General features: G+C 39.0%; 2 protein-coding genes across 2 annotated transcripts in view; one reads left to right on the forward strand and one right to left on the reverse strand.

The window, feature by feature from the left end:
• LOC124263321 (coatomer subunit beta-like) overlaps positions 1–11,858 on the forward strand; it is a 36,948-nt gene extending 25,090 nt beyond the window's left edge. The window contains 16 exon segments of the mRNA XM_046697902.1: positions 1,258–1,401; positions 1,953–2,098; positions 2,575–2,671; positions 3,033–3,087; positions 3,373–3,475; positions 3,939–4,059; positions 4,520–4,591; positions 4,952–5,107; positions 5,740–5,829; positions 5,988–6,074; positions 6,591–6,735; positions 7,075–7,194; positions 7,674–7,772; positions 7,775–7,908; positions 10,198–10,353; positions 11,181–11,858. Coding sequence (XP_046553858.1) covers positions 1,258–1,401; positions 1,953–2,098; positions 2,575–2,671; positions 3,033–3,087; positions 3,373–3,475; positions 3,939–4,059; positions 4,520–4,591; positions 4,952–5,107; positions 5,740–5,829; positions 5,988–6,074; positions 6,591–6,735; positions 7,075–7,194; positions 7,674–7,772; positions 7,775–7,908; positions 10,198–10,353; positions 11,181–11,252 — 1,797 coding nt within the window. The 3' untranslated portion in view covers positions 11,253–11,858.
• A 936-nt stretch (positions 11,859–12,794) lies between these two features.
• LOC124263408 (ras-related protein R-Ras2-like) overlaps positions 12,795–22,246 on the reverse strand; it is a 51,348-nt gene continuing 41,896 nt past the window's right edge. Inside the window, exons 6-7 of the mRNA XM_046698028.1 lie at positions 19,507–21,493; positions 12,795–19,463 (exon numbers count right to left, since the gene is read on the reverse strand). Coding sequence (XP_046553984.1) covers positions 21,421–21,493 — 73 coding nt within the window. The 3' untranslated portion in view covers positions 12,795–19,463; positions 19,507–21,420. The remainder of the gene's footprint in view (positions 19,464–19,506; positions 21,494–22,246) is intronic.

Consider the following 22,246-nt stretch of genomic DNA (forward strand, 5'->3'; position numbering starts at 1 on the left):
CGGCTGGTTCATTTGCAGATGCCCTCACGGCTCATTGTGTGTGTATATATAGAGATGTTGGGTTTTGTAAATACATGCTCATTTTTTGTGTATAACATTTTGTGGGTCGGTGGGGTAGCCTAATGGTTAAAGCGTTGGCTCGTCACGCCGAAGACCCGGGTTCGAATCCCCACATGGGCACAATGTGTGAAGCCCATTTCTGGTGTCCCGCCGTGATGTTGCTGGAATATTGCTAAAAGTGGCGTAAAACCAAACTCAGTCAGGCAGGCAGTATAACATTTTGCAATCAACAGACATCATAACATGTCATGTGTTCAAGTATCACACCTGCCTGTCTGTGTAATTACATAATGTGACAGAGACCGAACTCGGGCCATAAATCAATGCGTTTTGTTTATGGTGTATAGCCAGATAGGTGTTAATTTCAAATTGCATGTGGTCAGTGATCGAAGTTGTGTATTGAATATTGTCATTAGCAGACAGGCAGGCAGACACATAGGTGTCAATAAAACAGACATTGAGTTTTGTCTGTGACAACGACATATCTATATCACAGTTAGAAATTCTGTCAATGCTAAATAAGGGACCTCCATAATTTAATTTTATGGAGAAGCATGTGCAATGTGAAATTTCCCTCCCTAAAATTTATGTACAAAATAAGTGACCCCCCTGCTAGTCATGTACAAAATCAATGGCCCCCCTCCCCTTCCCATAATTTCTAAGCATAATTTTAAGCATATTTTTATGTACAAAATTGATGATCCCCCTAGCTCCCCAGAACAAAATGGGTGACCCCCCTTAAAATCTTCATCATCACCCCAAAACTATTTATTCAGAACTATTTATAAAGAAAACGTTTTGATGATGCCCCCTGCAAGAGAATGTTGAGAAATTACAAACCAAGACATTTTCTATGGCAAGCTAACTCAAGGTGCATATTTTAGTTTATGAATTGGTAATCCTAAGTTTGTTTGTTAATCAAGCCTTTAACTGAATATAAATATCCTTAAAGTAATCAACCACCATTATCATGTCTTAACATCTGTCGGAGACCTCTTACACACAACAACTGTAGAGCTATAGTAATTGCAAGTCTCTGTTGTTATAGTTCTACAGTTACCTGGAACAGATACTCTTCATGTCAGTGCCACTGTGACTGTTTGTACAAGGATAGTGTGAATGACGTTGCTGCACAGATGTTGTCACAGCAGGATGTCTTGGTGTAGAGGTTGTAACACTCTGTGTTGTGTCTGTCAGATGGTGTTGGTGTTGAAGAAGGAGGTGGTGAAGACAAACAACGTTGAGCATGAGGACACAGGGAAGTACCGACAACTCCTTGTCCGCACTCTGCATCAGTGCAGCGTGAAGTTCCCTGATGTCGCTCCAGTCATCATACCAGTGGTGAGTCACAAACATCATCATCTCATTCTGTCACCATTCGCTTTACTCTGTGTTCATGTGTGTACATAGTTATGTGAAATGCATTTGGAAATCATCAGCTACATTACTGCTGGGTGTGGTTAAAAAGCGTTTGGTTGTCACGCAGAAGACCCGGGTTTGATTCCCCACATGGGTACAATGTGTGAAGCTCATTGCTGGTGTCCCCACTATATATTACTAAGAGAGGCATAAAACCTAAGTTACACACAACTACTGCGGGGCACAATGTCAGTTCTGCCATCAGTCAGTCAGCATTCACTTTCCACGTCTTGTGGACCTCTTATCTTAAATCTGTTGTCTAATTTTTGGGTGTCGTTAAACTGTCATGATGACTTAGAATAGGAAAACAAACTTGTTCATGGCATTAATTTGGAAAATGTGGCATGCACACATATATTGTATTGTATGTGGTGTCATGAGATTAGATTGGATGGTTTTTGGACCTGTGTTTGATTTAGAAAAATGCAAGAAATGCTTATTGCACTTCTGTGACTTCTATGATTCTTCTGTAGCTGATGGAATTCCTGGGTGACCAGAACGAGCTAGCTGCAGCTGATGTGCTGGTGTTTGTACGAGAGGCCGTCCAGCGCTTCGAGCAGCTGCGTACGCTCATCATCAGCAAGCTGCTGGAGGTGTTCCCCACCATCAAGGCCATGAAGTGAGCCCCTCTCTGTAACCAGTCCTTCCACATTATGATTCAAGTCAAGCTTAGAGTATGGCTGTTGTATAAGTCAAACACTGAACTGGTTGTGGTACGGGGCCCTGATCTGATGTCAGAAACTTTTGTATTCACATTTCTGATATGTATAAGTACCACTGCAGTGTGATAGAAAGTGATCTGTTTTGGTTGTATGTCAATATTTGTTGCAGATCTTAACATAGGATACATAAGACGTAGCTAAAATATCTGAGGTATGATTTGATTGTCAAGTATAGTCCCTCTAATATGTAAAACAACTCGCACAAATTGTTCTTTCCTGACCTGATCATGAGTATTGATGAAGTAAGTCAGTTTTGTGAGAGTTCATGGACCTGGTTACCACGTGCTTGGGTTTCTTACTTCCGTAGTACAGAACTGTTGTGGAGCCGCCTGTGTACAACCAGGTCATGAGTGAGATGTATGTGTGTTTACAGGATTCACCGGGCAGCATTGTGGATCTTAGGAGAGTACTGCACCAGCTCTGAGGACATCCAGCTGGTCATGACTCTCATCAGACAGGCCCTGGGAGATGTACGTACACACAGCTGGTATCCATGTAGTATTATTGGAACACTTCTGTATGGTATTCTGTGTTGTATTAATCATGGAACACCCAGAGCTTCCGTACACCTCTCCCACCTCCCACTTCTATGTAGTATATAGGACTAGCTGGCAGTGTTGCTAACATTTCCTGGACTGGTGTGGCGTCTTGCCGCAGTAAGTAGGTCTGCGAGGTGAGCTCAGTAAAACTTGGTGGGGGGGTGCCTGACTGGAGCAACCTCTGGAGATTTTGTTGGTTGTAGTAAATTCAGCATTTCTAAATTCAACCAATACCCACTAGAGATGACAATTTTGTTTTGTGCTGCTGACAATACTGCTGATTGTTTTGTAGATCCCAATCGTAGATGACGAGATCAAGAAGGCTGCAGGGGAAGTTAAGGAGGAAGGTGAGGAAACTTCTAGCCTCCATATTGAAACAGATATGTTATGAATGTACCTAGTGCAAATTATTGAGCATAGAGAGGTGTGGGTGGCCTAGTCATCTAACATGTCTGCCCTAAGAGGTGCTTTGCAGACTTACTTACCTTGGTCATTGTAGAAACCTTTATACATGTGCTAAGGCCTACATCAGTGTTGATTTACCACTCACAGTGATCCATCACACTGTCATATAAGTAAATACTGCTTACAACAGCATCAGTTTCAACTCGTGGTCTCCTTCCTCTCTGTAGAGATGCAGACCGGTGGTGGAGTACAGAGACTGGTGACAGCTGACGGGACGTACGCCACACAGAGTGCTTTCAGCACCACATCCAGCTCCAAGAAGGACGAGAGGTAACATGAGAAACTAAACTGACCTTCCAGCAACTGAAGTTTAGGGGACAGCATTTATCAACAAACTGAAATGCTAATTGCAATCTTAATAATCTCAACATTGATATTGATGCATTGAGGGTAGCCAAATTGTTCAAGCACTGACTGGTGATGCTGAAAACACCGGTTTGATTTCCTACATACTGTGTTTAATATGGATTGTGGCAGTGATACATCTTTATCAATAATGCTGCAAAATTACCATGTACTTTATGACTAGTTATTTAAGATTTTATGTATTTAGGGACCATGAATTTATAACTAGCAATTTGACCACATCTTGACATGCATGATTAGTTGTAAGTATGAACATGACAATAGTTAATAACTTTGATGTTACCACTTTGCCAGCACAACTTGTCACTGAAGACCACAGCAGTTTGTGGTGATATACAGTCTGATGAACCTGTTTCTTTGATCCTAGGCCCACCATGCGGCAGTTCCTGATGGACGGAGAGTTCTTCACCGGCGCTGCCCTTGCCACCACTCTCACCAAACTGTGCCTCCGATACATCAACATCAACAAGGATGTCAAGAGACAAAATGTGAGAACACTTACTAAACAGAAAGGAATTGTAGATTAGCCTTGTGCATAGTGTGTATTCAGGTGACCAGGAAACCAGTGACTGGACTTATTGAGGCCACTCAAGTAGAACTATTTCTCATGGCTTCTCATGCCATGATCTTGCAGACATCTCTGATTCTTGCATTCTTCCAGGCAATGATAGGATTCAAACACAGAGTAGGACTAATGTAATTTCTATGCTTTGGAAAAAGAAAAAAATACTACTCAGAAGAAGTTAGAGAACAGACACAAGTATTGTTAATCTGTCATTGATGCCTTCCATTTGTTGGTGTACCTTATATTGTTTGAGTGGTATAAAATCAATGGAATTGGAAGATCATAGTGTATACAAACCTATGAGATTTTGATAGAGATGTGCAGATGAAAATGTACCCAATAACAAACCTTCCAGCAGCCTGATTCTACTTCTCTCTCTGTAGGCTTTTGTGGCGGAGTCCATGCTTATCATGGCAACCATCATCCATCTGGGGAAATCTGGACTTCCCACCAAGGTCAGTACTTTTTAGAAAGGAATATACACTGCTGCTTTTGTACGTCCATAGATTTCACATAAACTTCAGCCTGAGTCAATGAACAGTCTCCTGTATTCATTATGTATTTGATGATGAACTGCTGTATTTTTCACAAACAATAAAAGTGATATTTCACTTGTGTGAAGGACATCAGTCTGACCCAAGCTTTGTCTTTCCATGTTAATGAACATCATCTTGTCTTGTAACCTGAGAGTTGATGTTTTCAGTCGTGGCTCATGACAATATCAGTTTCAAAATAACAAATGTGCTCTTTGTATTGAAGTGACATGAAATGTTATCTTATGGTCAATCAATGTTGTATGTGTTTGTCTGTCACAGCCCATCACGGATGATGACGTTGACCGTAGTGCGATGTGCCTGCGTGTGCTGGCTGAGAAGTCGGAGCTCATGAACGACATCTTCAACAACCATTGTCGTGGGTCGCTGTCTTTGATGCTGTCAGCCAAGATTGAAGAGGAGAGGGAACAGCAGGAGGTAATACATGTGGTTGATAACCAGTGCCAGCTTGGAATAACGGAATATACAAGTATTCAGAATACATTGAACATACTTACACAGCTGAACAACCACTGCCAACATAGCAGAACTGAAATATCTTTAATATGTGGCACATATTTACATAGGAACCAATACAGGTTTCAAATAGTGTGAGAATAGTTTGCCACAGATCTTGATAGTAGTGAGTGAGTTTAGTTTTACGCCGCACTCAGCAATATTCCAGCTATATGGCGGCTGTCTGTAAATAATCGAGTCTGGACCAGACAATCCAGTGATCAACAGCATGAGCATGGTTCTGCACAATTGGGAACCGATGACATGTGTCAACCAAGTCAGCGAGCCTGACCACCCAATCCCGTTAGACGCCTCTTACGACAAGCATGGTCGCCTTTTATGACAAGAATGGGTTGCTGAAGACCTATTCTACCCCGGATCTTCACGGGTAGATCTTGATAGTAGAAAATGATGATCCCAGGAATACTCTTTCAGACCAAACTAATTATCAAATGAGACATTGACCACATTTCACATTATACATCCAGCCATTCTATTGTTGCCATTCTATTGTTGCCATTCTATTGTAGTCATTAGTGGAGTTCATGTTTTAGGCTGCACAGAAGAAAGTGGTGAAGGTCCAGGCTGATGACCCAATCTCTTTCACCCAGCTCATCAACAGGGCGGACCTTGGCACAGGGGAGGTAAGTAAAACATTACAGATGTTAACATTTCGGATGTTGGCAATTTAATCTACTCTACTCTGGGGATTTCCTGCACCATTATTGTCTCTGATTCCAGAATGTTCTGTATCTTTGTGAACATGAAAGATCATTTCAACTGCCGTTTTTGTATTATTCAGAACATGTTTGAGCTGACCTTGTCCCAGGCTCTTGGGATGAGTAGCAAGAAGGATGCCGACCCTGCCGGCGCATCAAAGCTCAACAAGGTGAGGTTACTCTTAGACTACTGGGAAAGGCCTAGGTGACACAGTTGTGCCGAAAGTCATTTATAGGGGCAGTGGGAGAGCTTAGTGGTTTAAGCGTTCGCTCGTCGCGCCGAAGAACCGGTTTTGATTCTCCACATAGGTACAATGTGTTAAGCCCATTTCTGGTGTCCCCTGCAGTGATATTGCTGGAGTATTGCTATAAGAGGCGTAAAACTAAACTCACTCACTCACTCACTCACTATGCACCAATGGGTGTGGGTTCCTGATTGTTTTTTTCCATAGGTTCATGACCTGCATCAGTGAGAGCATATCTCTATCATTAAGCACACTGACCATGATAATACCTAAGCACTGTTTGCTATAAGTAGCATATTTCATACTTTATCTGATCAGTGTGTTTAGGACATGTTGTAGCTGAAGCATTCATCATGTCAAGTTTCTGCTGGTGTTTGTGACTAGTTGTCAAGTAAGAAAATAATGGTATATGATGTGTTATACAAAGTTGGTGTCTTCCAGGTGACCCAGCTTACTGGCTTCTCTGACCCAGTGTACGCAGAGGCGTACGTAGACGTCAACCAGTATGACATCGTCCTGGATGTCCTCATTGTCAACCAGACGTCGGACACCCTGCAGAATCTCACTCTCGAGCTGGCTACTCTCGGTAAGATCAACAGAATCCAGATGGCAAAATCTTGTTCATGGGTCATGTATCTGTTGTGTATGTGCTTAAATATGATGTTCCAAGGGGGATCTTCTGCCGGAGCCAAGAGTGTCCACTGGACTATTTCAAAGCATAGTTTCCACCTTTGCCATTTCAAGCTTACTTTTCTTTGAGACAGAGAGCATCACTTGTGTACATTGTGTTGAGGCCCTGATCCCCCACATTACAGACCCAAACCTCCCCACCCCCCATACATTACAGACTCCACAATACAGGTCCTCAGATCCCATGTCTTCAGTGCACCTGTGCTCAGTATGTAATTACTGCCCCACATTGCAGGTGATCTGAAACTGGTGGAGAAACCGCAGCCTCTTACCATGGCTCCTCACGACTTCTGTAACATCAAGGCCAATGTCAAAGTCGCCTCTACAGAGAATGGAATCATATTTGGAAACATTGGTGAGATATGTTACAAGTGTTGTTTTGTGCAGCCTAATTTTGATCTGCTTTTTCTTGTTCATGTATTTATGTTATACTAGTGTTTGCTTTTCCTTGCTGATACATATGGTTAATGATTCATCCAACAAATTGAAGTGAGACGAGGGTTCTCTAATGTGCTGTTTGTTTGTTGTTAAACGCCACACTCAGCAATATTGCAGTTATATGGTGGCAAGAATGTGCTGTATCAAGACGTGACAATGTCAGATTATAATGAAAACTCTGTTCTTTTCTTCTTCTTTTTTTCGTGTGTGGTTTTTTTTCTAATGTGCTGTATTAGCAACAAAGTTTCCACAGTAATCTGACATTTCACATGTCTTGATATGTAGAAAATTTGAATGTTATTTTTCCTGAATCAACTTTGATTTCATCCAATGTCTCTCCACTGAAAGTGTCAAGTGGTTTTATCCGTCTGCCACTTTTCTACTTTCTGTCCTAAGTGTACGATGTGACTGGCGCAGCAAGTGACCGCAACTGTGTCGTCCTCAACGACATCCACATCGACATCATGGACTACATCGTCCCAGCCAGCTGCACCGACTCGAGTTCCGGCAGATGTGGGCCGAGTTTGAGTGGGAGAACAAGGTGGCAGTCAACACCAACATCCTAGACCTCCACGAGTTCCTGCAACATGTCATGAAGACTACCAACATGAAGTGTCTCACCCCAGAGAAGGTACCGGTGCCAAATGCAAGTGAAAATCTTTTATTAAGCACGTGGTTCTTGTTCCCGGGCAGCATGGTGCATGGCTGTTTCCTGTGGCTGCACTGTGGTGATGCAGCTGCATCCGTTGTCTCCCCCCATCAGCAAGGTGGTATGGTGAACTCCTGTAGTCACGAGTAGTAGCCATCAGTCATTCGTCTAGACATCAGATTCTGGTATTCTGCAGTAAATGTTGGTAAAAAATCCATCCTGAATTGCAATTACAAATTTCTCAATTTATGGTATAGAGTAAAAGCTAATGTTATGACTTTGTAGAAGTGACTTGTTGTTCGCCGACCAATTTGGCACCATAATTATTTTTCTACAAATTGCCAGCTACGGGTAGTTAGTTTGGAAACCTGGATATCTCCCTGCAGAATGTGTGCCATATAAACGGTTGGTGTGTTGTTTAATGCCGCATTCAGCAATATTCCAGCTATATGGTGGTACATATAAATGGAGATATTGGGATATTCTTGTCTATTTTATGCACATTGTCTGTTACCATAGTAACAGTGGTGTAGCTGAGTGGGTAGCTGTTAACTTGCACTCGGCACACCAGTGACTTGGATCTCAACTCCACTTATATGTTCAATATATACAGACTATTCCATGTGCATCAGGGTGGTGTAGTAGCCAAGTGGTTAAAGTGTTCGCTCGTTTTGCCAAAGGTCCGGGCTCGATTCCCCACATGGGCACAATATATGAAGCCCATTTCTGGTGTCCCCCGCCATGATATTGCTAAGAGCGGCATAAAACCCAACTTACTCACTCACTTACTGGTCATTCACATAATGAGTGGGCAAGGACTAATGCTGACCTGAGAAACAATCAGGAAGATATCATCAATGGAAGTCTTCATGCATAGAATCTTTAAGAACACCAGGAAATGAGTTCATTTCATTTCTTCGTTTGAAGGTGTAGTTTTGTTCTCTGTAGAGTAGTTTGTAGATTTGTTGAGTTGCCGTTGCCTGTTTTTGTTTGTTACACTGAAACCACCTGTCACTTCCATAGCTTACACCTCTGCTTATGTCACTCACTATCGGTGGACCAGCACACCTTACCCTGACCTTTTTGAACCCTTGATGTAAGTGTAAGATATGCTCATGGTGTCTGCAGTATGGATAAACCTGTCATGTTCAAACATGATTTAACTTGTGAAGATCCGGGTTAGAATTGATCTTCAGTAACCTATGCTTGTCGTAAGAGGCAACTAATGGGATCGGATGGTCAGGCTTGCTGACGTGGTTGACAGATCTATGTCACGTGTCCCAATTGTGTAGATCAGTGTTCATGCTGTCACCAGACTCGATTATTTACAGACTGCTGCCATACACTTGGAATATTGCTGAGTGCAGCGTAAAACTAAACTCACTCACTCACTCATACATGATTAAAAACAATTATATGAAAACGTATGACGATTGTCGACATCTGTTAGGTGAAAGTCTTTGCAGTTGGACAATGAGTGTAATCATGATAACCTTTGTGCTCTTATTTTCAATCCAGCTGGATAAAGATTCTCCCGATTATTCATCAAATTTCTCTCATAGACACTCAAAATATCTGATTAACTGTAATGTTAAATTGTAGAGCATTAACATGATTGTTTTGTAGGGATGCTTATCTGTGTTGTGTGCATGAATTATTTTGTTATTCGAAAGAATAGTCTTGTGTTTTGTTCTATTTGCATTAGATTAACATTGTTAACTGTCACATCTTCAACAGCTCACAAACATCACTTGTATTGTAGATTGTGTTATATCTAATTGAGTTATGTACTCTAATGAGCATTTGCAGGAACCTGGAGATCACTGTCATTTCATCTCATAACGTTTTGTGTTTTGAAGGAGCCATTTCAAACACCTTTCAAATACTTTTGTTTCACCTTCAACTTTTTATTCTTTACTCCTTTAAATCTCCTGGCATCACATTAGCAACATTATGATCATGCATTGGATGTATTTTTTGCAGATATGGAATATTATCTATTTTGAGTAGTATGATAATTATTAGTCTTCATTTTGAAAACAACTTTATGAATATATATCGAAGAACCTAATGATAAGACCAACAAGTCAGGCAGATCAAGGAAGAATATCAATAAGTGTGTGATTTACAGTAGTCCTAACACTAGTGTCAGTTTGTGGACCATGTATCTGGTGTCTGCTTCACACCGTGGACCCTGGATCCAGCATGTACGAAGGATAGTTTCTGTAGAGTGTAGTCAATATTGTGACTTTTCCTTCTTTCCCTATACAGGCTATATCAGGTGGCTGTGGTTTCATGGCAGCCAACCTGTACGCCAGGTCCATCTTCGGGGAGGACGTGCTGGCCAACCTGAGCATCGAGAAGCCAGGTCACCTGGGCAAGGATGCCTCTGTACAAGGTCACATCCGAATCCGAGCCAAGAGTCAGGTGGGTAGTTCGAGTTACCATGGTCCAGCAGATACAGCCTCTACTGGGAGAGCAAATGAGTGATTGAATCCCTTGGACATGTCATACCAAAAGATGGAACCTTATGCTGCTGTCTATAAAGTGACCTCGTGCCACCTAAAAGTTATAAAGCTACAGCAAACTGTGAAAACATCTACTCCATGCATAAGGAGACCATCACCATCACCATCACCTCTTCCAACCTGTCTAATTCTACCTTGAATGTCCGGGTTAGAATATTGATCTTCAGTAACCCATGTTTGTTGTAAGAGGCGGCTAACGGGATCAGCTGGTCAGGCTCGCTGACTTGGTTGACACATGTCATCGGTTCACAATTGCGCAGATCGATGCTCATGCTGTTGATCACTGGATTGTCTGGTCCAGACTCGATTATTTACAGACCGCCGCCATATAGCTGGAACAATGCTGAGTGTGGCTTAAAATTAAACTCACTCACTCACTGTCTAATTCTAGGTGAAAGAAATAGTACACTCTACATAGTGGTATACAGAACTTGTCATTAGGCGCCGGGGTAGCCTAGTGGATAAAGCATTCACTCATCACAGCAAAGACCCAGGTTCGATTCCCCATATGGGTACAATGTGTGAAGCCCATTTCTGGAGTGCCCCAGCGCGATATTGCTGGAGTATTGCTAAAAGCAGAGTAAAACTAAACTCACTCAAGTTGGCAGTCCATGTTAAGCTGAGGCGTATATGAAGGCCCCCATTGTTGACTATATGAACAAATCTCTTGATATGCAACTTTTTATGGTAGCAAGTTCAATAATGTGGTTGTTCTGTTCTTTTCAGGGTATGGCTTTGAGCATGGGAGACAAGATCAACCTGTCTCAGAAGAAATCTCTCAAACCAATGGCTGCATAAACATAGCAGTCACTTCTCTGTATGTTGCACAACATCAGGGAACCTTCAGGTTCTTTCTTTGAGAATGAGAAATTATACTTTTTGAAATGTACTAGAAATTGTTTAACTATTAAATAGTTATTCAAATATATAATCTTGATTTCAACATGTTTAGTGAATGCACTAACATTTACAGGTGAAGTTGTAATAACTCTTACCTTGTATAGAATGTGATGTGATGTTGTACAGGCATGTGTTGTCGGAGTTCAGGTTCTGGGTTAGAAATAATCCCTAGCAACCTGTCTGTCAGTCAGAAAGAGGCAAAAATGTGGATTTCTTTGTTAGAATCCAATCCCATTAATATGAATGACTTTGTTGTTTACATTGCATCATCTGTCTGGTTGATTATTTACTCCATGTACACAAGTGAAAGTCATATTTATCAATCCAGTGGGATTTCTTATTAAGTTCATGGCAGTGTAATACAGTAATTTGTAAATATTTTGTTACTACTTTGCCAATGTTTATGTCCAGTCAGAATGATGATACATCTAAGTTTATCCTTTCTGTCTTTGGTGAGCTGTTTGCTTATTTCTTTAAAGTAATAAAACAAAATGTACATCTGGAGATGTATGGTGTGTTATTTCCTTCTCCATAGATAAACGGATGCAGAATAGTCCAACCTTACACAGCAAGATTCTGGGTGAATATAGCCATCCATGCTCGTCATAAGATGCTACTAAACAGATTAGTTGGTCAGGCGTGGATCTACCAAATCACTGGTTTGAAATATTGCTGACATACATTTCAAAATGTCTGCTGTATTATTTCCTACTCCAGGGACAGACAGATGCAAAATTCTGAAAACTTCTAGGATTCTTGTTAAAAGTAGCCATCCAAGCTTGTTGCAAGACACGTTTAAGGGGATCAGGTGTGGATCTACCAAATCACTGGTTTGAAATATTGCTGGTGTTAAACAATAAAGTAACCAGGCAAGAACCTTGACCACAACCCCCAGGGAGACACAAACACTCCAACAATCCATAACACTCTCTCAGATGGACACACAGATTAGATCCATTAAAGAACAGATCTTGTGAGCTGCTGAGGTTCAGTCTTTGTTCAGCTCCTGTAATGTACATGAACAATGCCATGATACAGCTTCAAATAAGTCATACTGTGGCTGAAAATATTTAAGCCATTCCTGATCAATGACAAACACATTTTAGATCCAAATTCTGCAAAAGATCAGAAATATATGTGTTTATTCAGAAGATTTGTATATACTTTCCTTCATTTTCCAGGATGCTCTTTTGAGACAATATGTCATGTGTTCTTTAAGTGGCATCTAGAAGCTGTTATGATGAAGAGGAAAACTTATTATGGATAGACAACCAAGCAAATGATGCTTGATAACTGTTAGCATCTACACTGTCGCTAAAGTGCTGTAAAACCAACTCACTCACTCGAAACGTCCTATCTATTGCATTAAAGAAGTTGTCTATCCATAAAAAGTGTTCCTCTTCAAAATGTCCTGTGTCAATCACAACAATAAGCAATGAGCATGTTTACTGTCAGTAGCTTTTATTTACAAAATTCATGTCATAAACAAGATAAATTTTCAAAATAATAATGCTTAATTACACATTTAATTACAATATGAAGAAAATATCACTGTAACGCAGATGTTGGTAGAAAAGAGTGTAATTATTCCAACACCTCCCCTTAATATCCTCTCCAACCTTGGTTATGATTCCTATAGTGTTCCGAACTCCAAGATAAAGAATGTGGGAATACCTTATATAAAGACAAATAGTATGATTCACCACCACCAATCTTTTTTCCTGTTTTACAGATGATCCTGTCAAAAGTGAAAGACAAAATGTGATGTCTAATTTTGATACAACTATTGTAAATTATTTTAAAATGAACAGGCTAATGATCAATATAATTTAGAAATCCTGAAATACATCATTTATTCAAGACATGAAAATATTTATGGATAATACCTTCTAAATACTTCTAAATGACTTATCATTCACCTATACTCCACTGAATCATCTCTTTGTCTTGGCCATGTTGCAGGAGACAAAACAATCTGTATAACAGGAATTTTTTACTGGTGAGGCCTTGGAACACTACTGAAAGACTTCCAAAACTCGTTATTACACGGGTAGCCTGCCCAGTCTTGTACATGTCACCAGCATACAATATTTAGGGCACTGATAAACAACATGCTCCAAATAAACATTGTTTATAAAGCTTTCATAAAAATCAAAATTCAAAATCTAAAGAGTACAAAACTATGACATTTCACCCAAAACTCAAAACTGAAAAGCAAGTTATGCCCTGTTTCAACGATTATCTATGGGATGCTATTAAAACCACAAATTTAATACATCAAATCAATACTATCATGATGTCCGCAATTTCGTTCATACTGATAAGACATTATTACATTATCACTTTTTTGTTTTATAGAGATCATATAGATATTTCTGAAACATTTCGTTATCATTTTACAATATTCATGGGCTGAGGCTAGGCGAAAAATATATGAAAAAATAATGTTAGCGTGGTATTTAAAGCTAATTTGCTTAATAACAATCTCTAAACTTACAAACTTTAGATGTGAAAGCAACATAAATTGGTGCATCTTACATCTTTTTGTTTGCTCTTTGATCAAAGCATGTACTTGTTTTACTGTAAGGGTAAAGTGGATCAGTTTGTCTGTTATAACAAGATATAAACTGGTCTTGAAAAATTTACTGAATAATGTAGAACATAGAATCCCATAGAAAAATATTGTAGAAAAAAACCACATTCCCTAAATGATTTGCAAGGTGCATATCAAACATGGAAATAGAGCAAAAGAATTACCAGATACCAATATATCGTACATGATCTTTAACAAAATTTATTGGCAATATAATTTGTGTATTGCTAAAATATGCATATGGTCTGTTAAAAATTTAACAAATAGTAAATTGGAAAATAATTATAGATCTAAAAATGATTCTTTAAGTCAATACGTCATACAATTCATACAGTACAGATATTTTATTCTTCCTTTAACCAGCATATGTGAAAGTTATGAACGTGATAACTGATTATCTTGGAAATAAATGAATTATGAAACAATAAATGACTGCATGCATACTGGAGTCTCAACAGATTACAACCACACTATATACTATGTGCAGCAATGTCTACTGGCAAAGAAAACAGCTGATGACCTTAAAACATAAGTAGTTTTGGGTGTGTAGTATCATTAGTAAATACTGTCATAAGCAAAACTAGTTCACACTGAAAAGCTGAGATACATGATTGTTGTTGCAAATTAAAAACTCAGTTGTATATACAATATTTATGGTGGAGCACGTCAAAAGAATAATGAAGCCGAAAAAATTGAGTTCAATTCTTAATCCTATTGCCCACAAAAGTGGAAACATTTCAAAACATACTGAATGGATACTGATTAAACTGAAATATGACAAATCCTGAAAGAGATTTTGAAACTGAATTTTTGCTAATTTCTATTGTCAGATAGATCTCCAATAGAAACAAGAGTTTCTACAAGCCCTAATGATTTTTTCAGCTTCATCAGTGTTTTGACCAAACCCTCTATGAAACATGACTAGATGCATCTTTTATTGACAAAATAACTACTTAAAGCCAATGTTTAAAAGCTGACCAAGGTCTTATATACTGGTAGTGTTGGTTCACATTATAAGTTGTAAGGAAACATGTGTTGTATGATCTGATGTGTAGTTAAATAGTAACAGCTTGCTAACTACATTCACTGAATCACTTTACGAAGCTAGTTCTAATTCAAACAGTCTTTGGTTCTTTCCACTGGTGACAAGGATTTCTTTGATTTGTGCATTTCAAAAGCCTATACATATGTTTCAAGTTCTCCCCGCATTAAGGTAAATACCAAATGTTTTGCTCCTGGTTTTTTAATACTATTGCATCCTTAAACATCAACAACTAATGCCACTCAAAACCTAGACATTAGTTATATCTTAATGAATCATGAAAAGCCAGATAAAAATGGGAAATGATTTAGCTACTCCACTCTTAATTATCCAGTGCTCAATATCTAAATTCAATTTTGAAAAAAATTCTGGCCAATTCACTGCCACATCTTCCTTTCAGAAGTGTGAGTGAGTAATTTGAGTATTACGTTGCTTTTAGCAATATTTCAGCTTTAAGCAATATTCCAGCAATATCATCGTGGATGTGGAGATTTGAACCAAGGTCTAAAGTGTGATGAGTGAAAGCTTTAATCACTCAGGTACCTCACCTCCCTTCCTTTCCTGTATAAATGTCTTTTGAAACAGAATTTCTGCTCAAGACAGCCATTTCAGGCTCAGAATGAACCAATGAGGGCGAATGATTTCACGATATTCAGCACAGTAGAAGAAGACACAAAGCACCAGATAATTATGAATGTTGTTACTGTATAGAACTGCTTTGGAGGAAAACAAACTTCAATGAGATGTATTCATTTCTTTTCTTTCAATTTCTCCTAATTGTAAAGTAGCTAGCTGGTAAAACCAAAAGTCAAAAGTTGGGGTGATAAACCAAGTACAATATAATGCCTTAGATTCGCTTCTCAGTGTAGTTTGATCACACATAAATCAACACAACAGAATGCTTAGGTTCCTTGCCTTTGGACAGTATAAAACCTGTGATACAACATTAGCATACCCAAAAGTCTGGATGTTTCTAACATAATTCCTAATTAATGACAGGCCATACATTCAACTAGTATTATTACACGGTAGTGCGAGAGATATATGAAAATCTATTTATCAATGAATCTGTTATTTCAAAATCAGACAATAATTATCAAAGATACAAAATATCAGTTTAGTTAATATATCAATGTATAAATCTCATGTCCAGTAATATAAAAGTGTTTTATCACAATATCTAGTCAAGTGTTCCCACTATGAAGTGTCACCAGCAAATTTACAGTTACATGCATATTTGGCATAGCAGGTACTTTCCACACTGACACAAACACTGACACTTTCCCCGTCCAAATAAAGTCAGGGTTATCTCCCTTGCATCACAACAATTCCGATCATCACATTATGTTCCTTGCCTTTGTACAGCATCTTGAACTGACATGAGTTTAAAAAGTAGATCAGTCAACTTGGTGAAAATAAACTGCTTTTCTACCAAGTCTAGCAGTTCATGGTAAGTGTATAAACAGGCTATATGTGTACAAATAATCTAAGAAATCATTGAGGTGACCGCGTTTGGTTACAACACTTGGAACAATTCCTCGACATTTACCACTTTGTTGAATCCGACATGTAAGACTACATATGTTGACAGACCAAGGATCATAATCAGGGCAAATCTCACATCAGCAGTTCCTGACGTGACAAGGGACACAACTCTGCACAGCATGCTGCAGTGTGAAACCACATGGCCAACCAGGAATCATGTTAGAGGCAAGTTTAGCCCATGGGGATATTGAACTTATTTTGTATCGGGATGGACAGTCAATATTTTAGCAACCTTAAGTACATATCCCAATTATTTTCCATATGCACATAGACCAGCAATATCTGAAAGGATTACAATCAAGAATAACATACCCTTTTAAACCTAAATGCTTAAAAAACAGGCTTTTTTTTCTCTGGAATTGAGAATTTTCATGCAGAACACTAAACACATAAACATAAATCTGTTCTCACTAAATATGGAAATAATTATCAAATACATACTTTGTCAACTGTCTGTTTGGTTAAGCTTAATCTCAGATGTAAATACACTTTATGTAACCGAGCATGCAGATCATAGTACATGTACTACTCAACATAGCTACATACAGCTAAAACAATTGGTTCTCATCCTTTAAAATAGGCCCATTCAAAACACGTGTTGCTTCTCATTTCCACTTCGTCCTTTCACCTGACACAAAATATTTCTTAACGTAGCTGTAACTTAGAAATTACCATTTGTTTGTTGTTTATCACAATGTTCAGCAATATCTCAGCTGTATGCCAGAGTTGTTGATAGTCTGGACCAGACAATCCAGTGATTGATACTATGAGCAACAATCCACACTGTGAGCGAGTGAGTTTAATTTTATGCCGCTTTTAGCAATATTCCAGCAATATCACGGCAGGGGTACACCAGAAATGGGCTTCACACATTGTGCCCGATGTGGGGAATCGAACCCGGATCTTCAACGTGACGAGCGAACGCTTTAACCACTAGACTACCCCACCGCCCCCCACTGTGTGGATATGATGGCACACAATAACAACGTGTTCCTTGATCCACCCAATCCACTGACTGAGACACCTCAAACCACTCAAACCAAAACCAAAGTCTTCAAAATTGTGCAATCAAAAGATCTGGAGAAGGACTTTGACTTGTCAATAACAACATTTATTCTGCATGTCAATTTTGTTTAATTTGTAATACTTTTAAGAAATCACTTTTTTTACATTTGACTGAAAAAGAACCTCAGGAAAAAATTGTCACTGAACCATTTCACAAGCTCAAGCTCAGGGTTGGGTGGTTTCAGTTCCAGCAGAAATGAGAAACACAAGTATTGTTTTGCTGGGCCTTGTAACAGTTACATGTTACAACCTGTTCAACACTCAGGCAGATCCTCATGTGTACTGCTTTATTAACAGATCCCAATATATGCCAGCTCACACTTATCACTGCCCAGAATACAGTAGCTGTTTACTGTGGACCAAGGCTAAGTGTTGGACACAATCTATTTGGAGCAAACAGGATTACCTTTAAAGGTCTGCTACTCTCTCTCACTTCTGTCATTTTGGTACAGATGGCACTGCACAAGCAACTAATGATAGCAAGTTTTAAGGAAACCCTTGTCGAAATCTTAAAATTTATCAATGTGTCATTCATTACTGTATAAAAGAATGTGATGTTTTGCAAAATTACTATAATATTTAGTATGTGATCAATCACATTGTCAATGTTGACTACATTAATTACTAACCACAAAAAAGGGTATTAATTAAAAGAATATGACAATCCTATGAGATGGCAAAGAAAATGTGTTGAGCTTGCCTATTTCTGAAGTAGCACTGATTATCGTCCAGCCTTTTGATTTTCTTAGTGATGTTTCTACTTGCTGACCTCCTCTGTACAGTGTAACACACTAACATACACGCTACCGGAATACTATCACAGGACCAGTGTGTTATGGAAATGTATTGAGTAATAGTTCACATCTGCTGTAATCACCAGCATATTCACCAGCTATATTCCTGACTGGTGACGTCTTGCTACCTACCCTGTCATTACTGACAGTGAATAAACACTCCGAACACAAGATTTCTGTTAAAGAAGCAAGAAGATTTCACTCTGAAACCTAAGAGCATGGGTGTGGTGATGAGAAACCATTCATTGGATCCTGGTGCAAGTAAGGGATGCAACTCTGTATACTGGCCTGAAGTCAAGCTGTTGTAGAAAGGGATCATAGCACTAAAGTGATCGTAAGTACCCTATCTTAACCTTATGACAGTCATGGTGCTAAGGTTGAATTGTACAATGGCACCCAGGACTAGAAACAGATCTCACAACTAGCTCCATATACATCAGTAAGATGTCAACCATCAGTATCCTACTGAGGCCATCAGCCTCCCATTGAGACAAGCTCATCAAATATCCCTGACAAATCCCTTATGACATACTATGGATACATACAAATGGTTGTTCAACCCATCATAAATGTTTTCTGTAAGATGACCCATGTTCAGATCTGAACCCATGAACCTACAGCCACTGTTATTTTCAGCACTGTGACCCCTGATGGTAACAAGCATTCGTAACCAACAGGTTTAGAGGAATGACCAAGGGATCAAGGTCCTCGGGGCATTTCATTACAGTATCTTAGGAGGAGATACACCCAATCTACTTCACACTGAATGCCAATACATTCTTGTATTCACCTTAATGTCTAACCCTGCTTAAAGAACTCATTAACACTAAAGTCAAGGGGTGGGTTCACAACAGGGCTAGCATGTTCATAGAGAAGTCTACAGGAAGCATTACCTCAATGGGACTTGTCATCAGTCTTCCTAACCTATTATGGATACTGGACATGCATCAAAGCAATGTGTGACTCATTCACCCACTAAAACCACCACAGATAAACCGACACTTCCCTATTAACAGTGACATCATCGAATGACATTGTCTATTATCTGTCCTTACCAAACCTGTATATACCTAGACATTGTCTATTATCTGTCCTTACCAAACCTGTATATACCTAGACAAACTGGCACATTATTTGAATCTATTCTAAAAAATATTTCCCTGTTCTACCTCATAAAGTAAATCCTCTTATCCACTTTTACTCATGGCTCCCTTTACATGTCACTTTCCCTCAAATCTGATCATGATAATAATAGGAATATTGTTTCCCAAAATTTGAAGTACAGCTATTGCCCAAGAAGAATTAGTTTCTAGGCTTACATGGCCTTTTCAAGGAACAATCACATATGAACATCAACAACCTTTTAACCATTGTGAAAGGCAGCAAACTGTATGTTCTACACATAACAGACTGCAGACAAAGAGCACAGCATAAGCCAATATGGAAGTGCCCATGCTTGTACTGTCTATCATAGCTTAAACAAGTATAAGGAACGAATGTGAGGGTGATTCACATGATAATGCATTTTATTTGGCAAAAATACCCTTATCAGATCATGAATTATTCTAATAGGGTTCCTTTTCTGGAAATATCATATTTTATTGAGGAAATGATATCATATCCCTGCATAGATCTTGCTTAATGCCTCATTCATTTTCATATTTTGATTACCACTGTACAAAACTGTACAGACCTGTCATCCCCTAAAACTGAATCTAAAAATCAATTATATCAGTACAGATTTTCTAAAATGAACAAAAGGAAATGTCTAAGCTGCAGAATTGGCACTTCCTGTAAGTAAAGCAACAAAACCACTGATGTATAATCACCAACAAGGTACAGGTTGCCTTGTATATGACTGATATTTTGAATACCATATGAATATTTTCAATGAACTCATAATGGATACGTGCACAAACATTCCCTGTTATAAAGAACTGGTCATTTACCTACTTGAGGAGGGTCTTGAAATCATGGACAGTTAACAAGATTAAAATGGTCTGATTTATATTAACCATGCTTTAAGGCAAAAACGTGTCTTGAAACAGTCCTGTTAACCATAAGTGTCCCATCTTCTCTCATCATTACCAACCATGTGTCATTTGGGATGAGACCATCATTTTTACAGAAGAGCCTTGAAAAAAAGAATGTTCTAGTGGGTTAATTTTTCGGTCAATTCGTTGATGAAAAAACTCCCTTGCCCCATTAATAAAGGACCAGTTCCTGAGTGAAACATGTAGACAAATATTTACACCCACCCATCCTTTAACCCCAGATACCCTCTGTTAGGTAAAATAATAAATCATCATAAGCCACAGAAACACAGCTCCACTCAGCTCATACAATTACATTGCAGTATATTATAGTATCATGCAGATGCATTCACATGCTTTAGAAGCAGCTGGTAACTAAACACTATGTACTCAACTCACTTCAAATAAACACTGGATGCGTCACAGACACACCTAGTGAGGATGCACGGTCTTTCAGCACACTCGTACAAAACATCATTTCTACACAGAAGTCAGAATAGAAGACCAGATAAAACAAGTCATGGAAATGAACACCAAAATTATGCATTTGTCAGTTTGCAAATGTCCCATACTCAGCTGTTCTTTCATTCTCCACATGTATTATAGTATCTCAGAATCATTCAGTAACAAAATACACCATTTTTACATATTAACCTTAGTATCATTAATATAGAAGTAATGGAATGACAAATTACTTTTTCCCTTGCATACCAACTTAAGAAAGTAAAAAATATGCCTCGAATATAGAAACCTGATTTGGGGGAAATGAAAAAATACAAGCACAAATTTGGGGTCAGTCCCACGGTTGGTCAACGGAGGTCGAGTGGAAGCGTGGTCTCGGTCAGTGGATGTCTGCTGCTCTCGACCCTGGCTCAAGCACCACAAACATTCAGAGTTACCGTGGCGACTGTTACCATGACAACAGGGAATCAAATGCATCCATGATGTCCATCAGTGTTATATTATTGTTTAGCTGCTCATGACAAGACATCTATCACAGTATTGAACATCGCCTCTTCTTCTTGCCTGGGGGTTTCACTGGAGGTCGTTCCTCAGCCTGAAATTTCCTGAAAAAAAATAATTTCAAAGTCTCTAAAATCTCTCACTTTGTACTTTGGGAAAAAACTAAAAGTGAAAAATTCTGTAATCCTTCTCTTTGACCGCCAAAAAAGATGCGATAAACTCTGTACATTAAGTCAAGTTCCTTAAATCGAAATAAGCTCCTTACAGCAATGTGCAGAGCTTAGAAAGCCTCATTTTGACTTCCAGAAGTTTCAATATTTTGATTTTGATTTCCGATTGTTTGACAACACTTTCAAAGAAAATAGTCTTATTTTGAAATTAATTACGCGGCGCATATATAAAAGCGTGTTATAAATTATGAATTTGAGCCATTGTTGGCTCATACATTTATAAATAAAGCGCCAAGGTAAGTACAATTAGAGATTATCCCGTAACTAAGCAGTCGGGCTGCAGCACTGATGCAGTTATCACTATCTGTGTCAAGAAGGGTTAGTTATCACTATCTGTGTCAAGAAGGGTTAGTTATCACTATCTGTGTCAAGAAGGGTTAGTTATCACTATCTGTGGCAAGAAGGGTTAGTTATCACTATCTGTGGCAAGAAGGGTTAGTTATCACTATCTGTGGCAAGAAGGGTTAGTTATCACTATCTGTGGCAAGAAGGGTTAGTTATCACTATCTGTGGCAAGAAGGGTTAGTTATCATTAGTTATCACGGCAAGAAGGGTTAGTTATCACTATCTGTGGCAAGAAGGGTTAGTTATCACTATCTGTGGCAAGAAGGGTTGAGTCTACGAGCC

This window comes from Haliotis rubra, unplaced genomic scaffold (assembly GCF_003918875.1).
Source record: "Haliotis rubra isolate DU_JTF1 unplaced genomic scaffold, ASM391887v1 Scf88, whole genome shotgun sequence".
NCBI classification, from domain to species: domain Eukaryota; kingdom Metazoa; phylum Mollusca; class Gastropoda; order Lepetellida; family Haliotidae; genus Haliotis; species Haliotis rubra.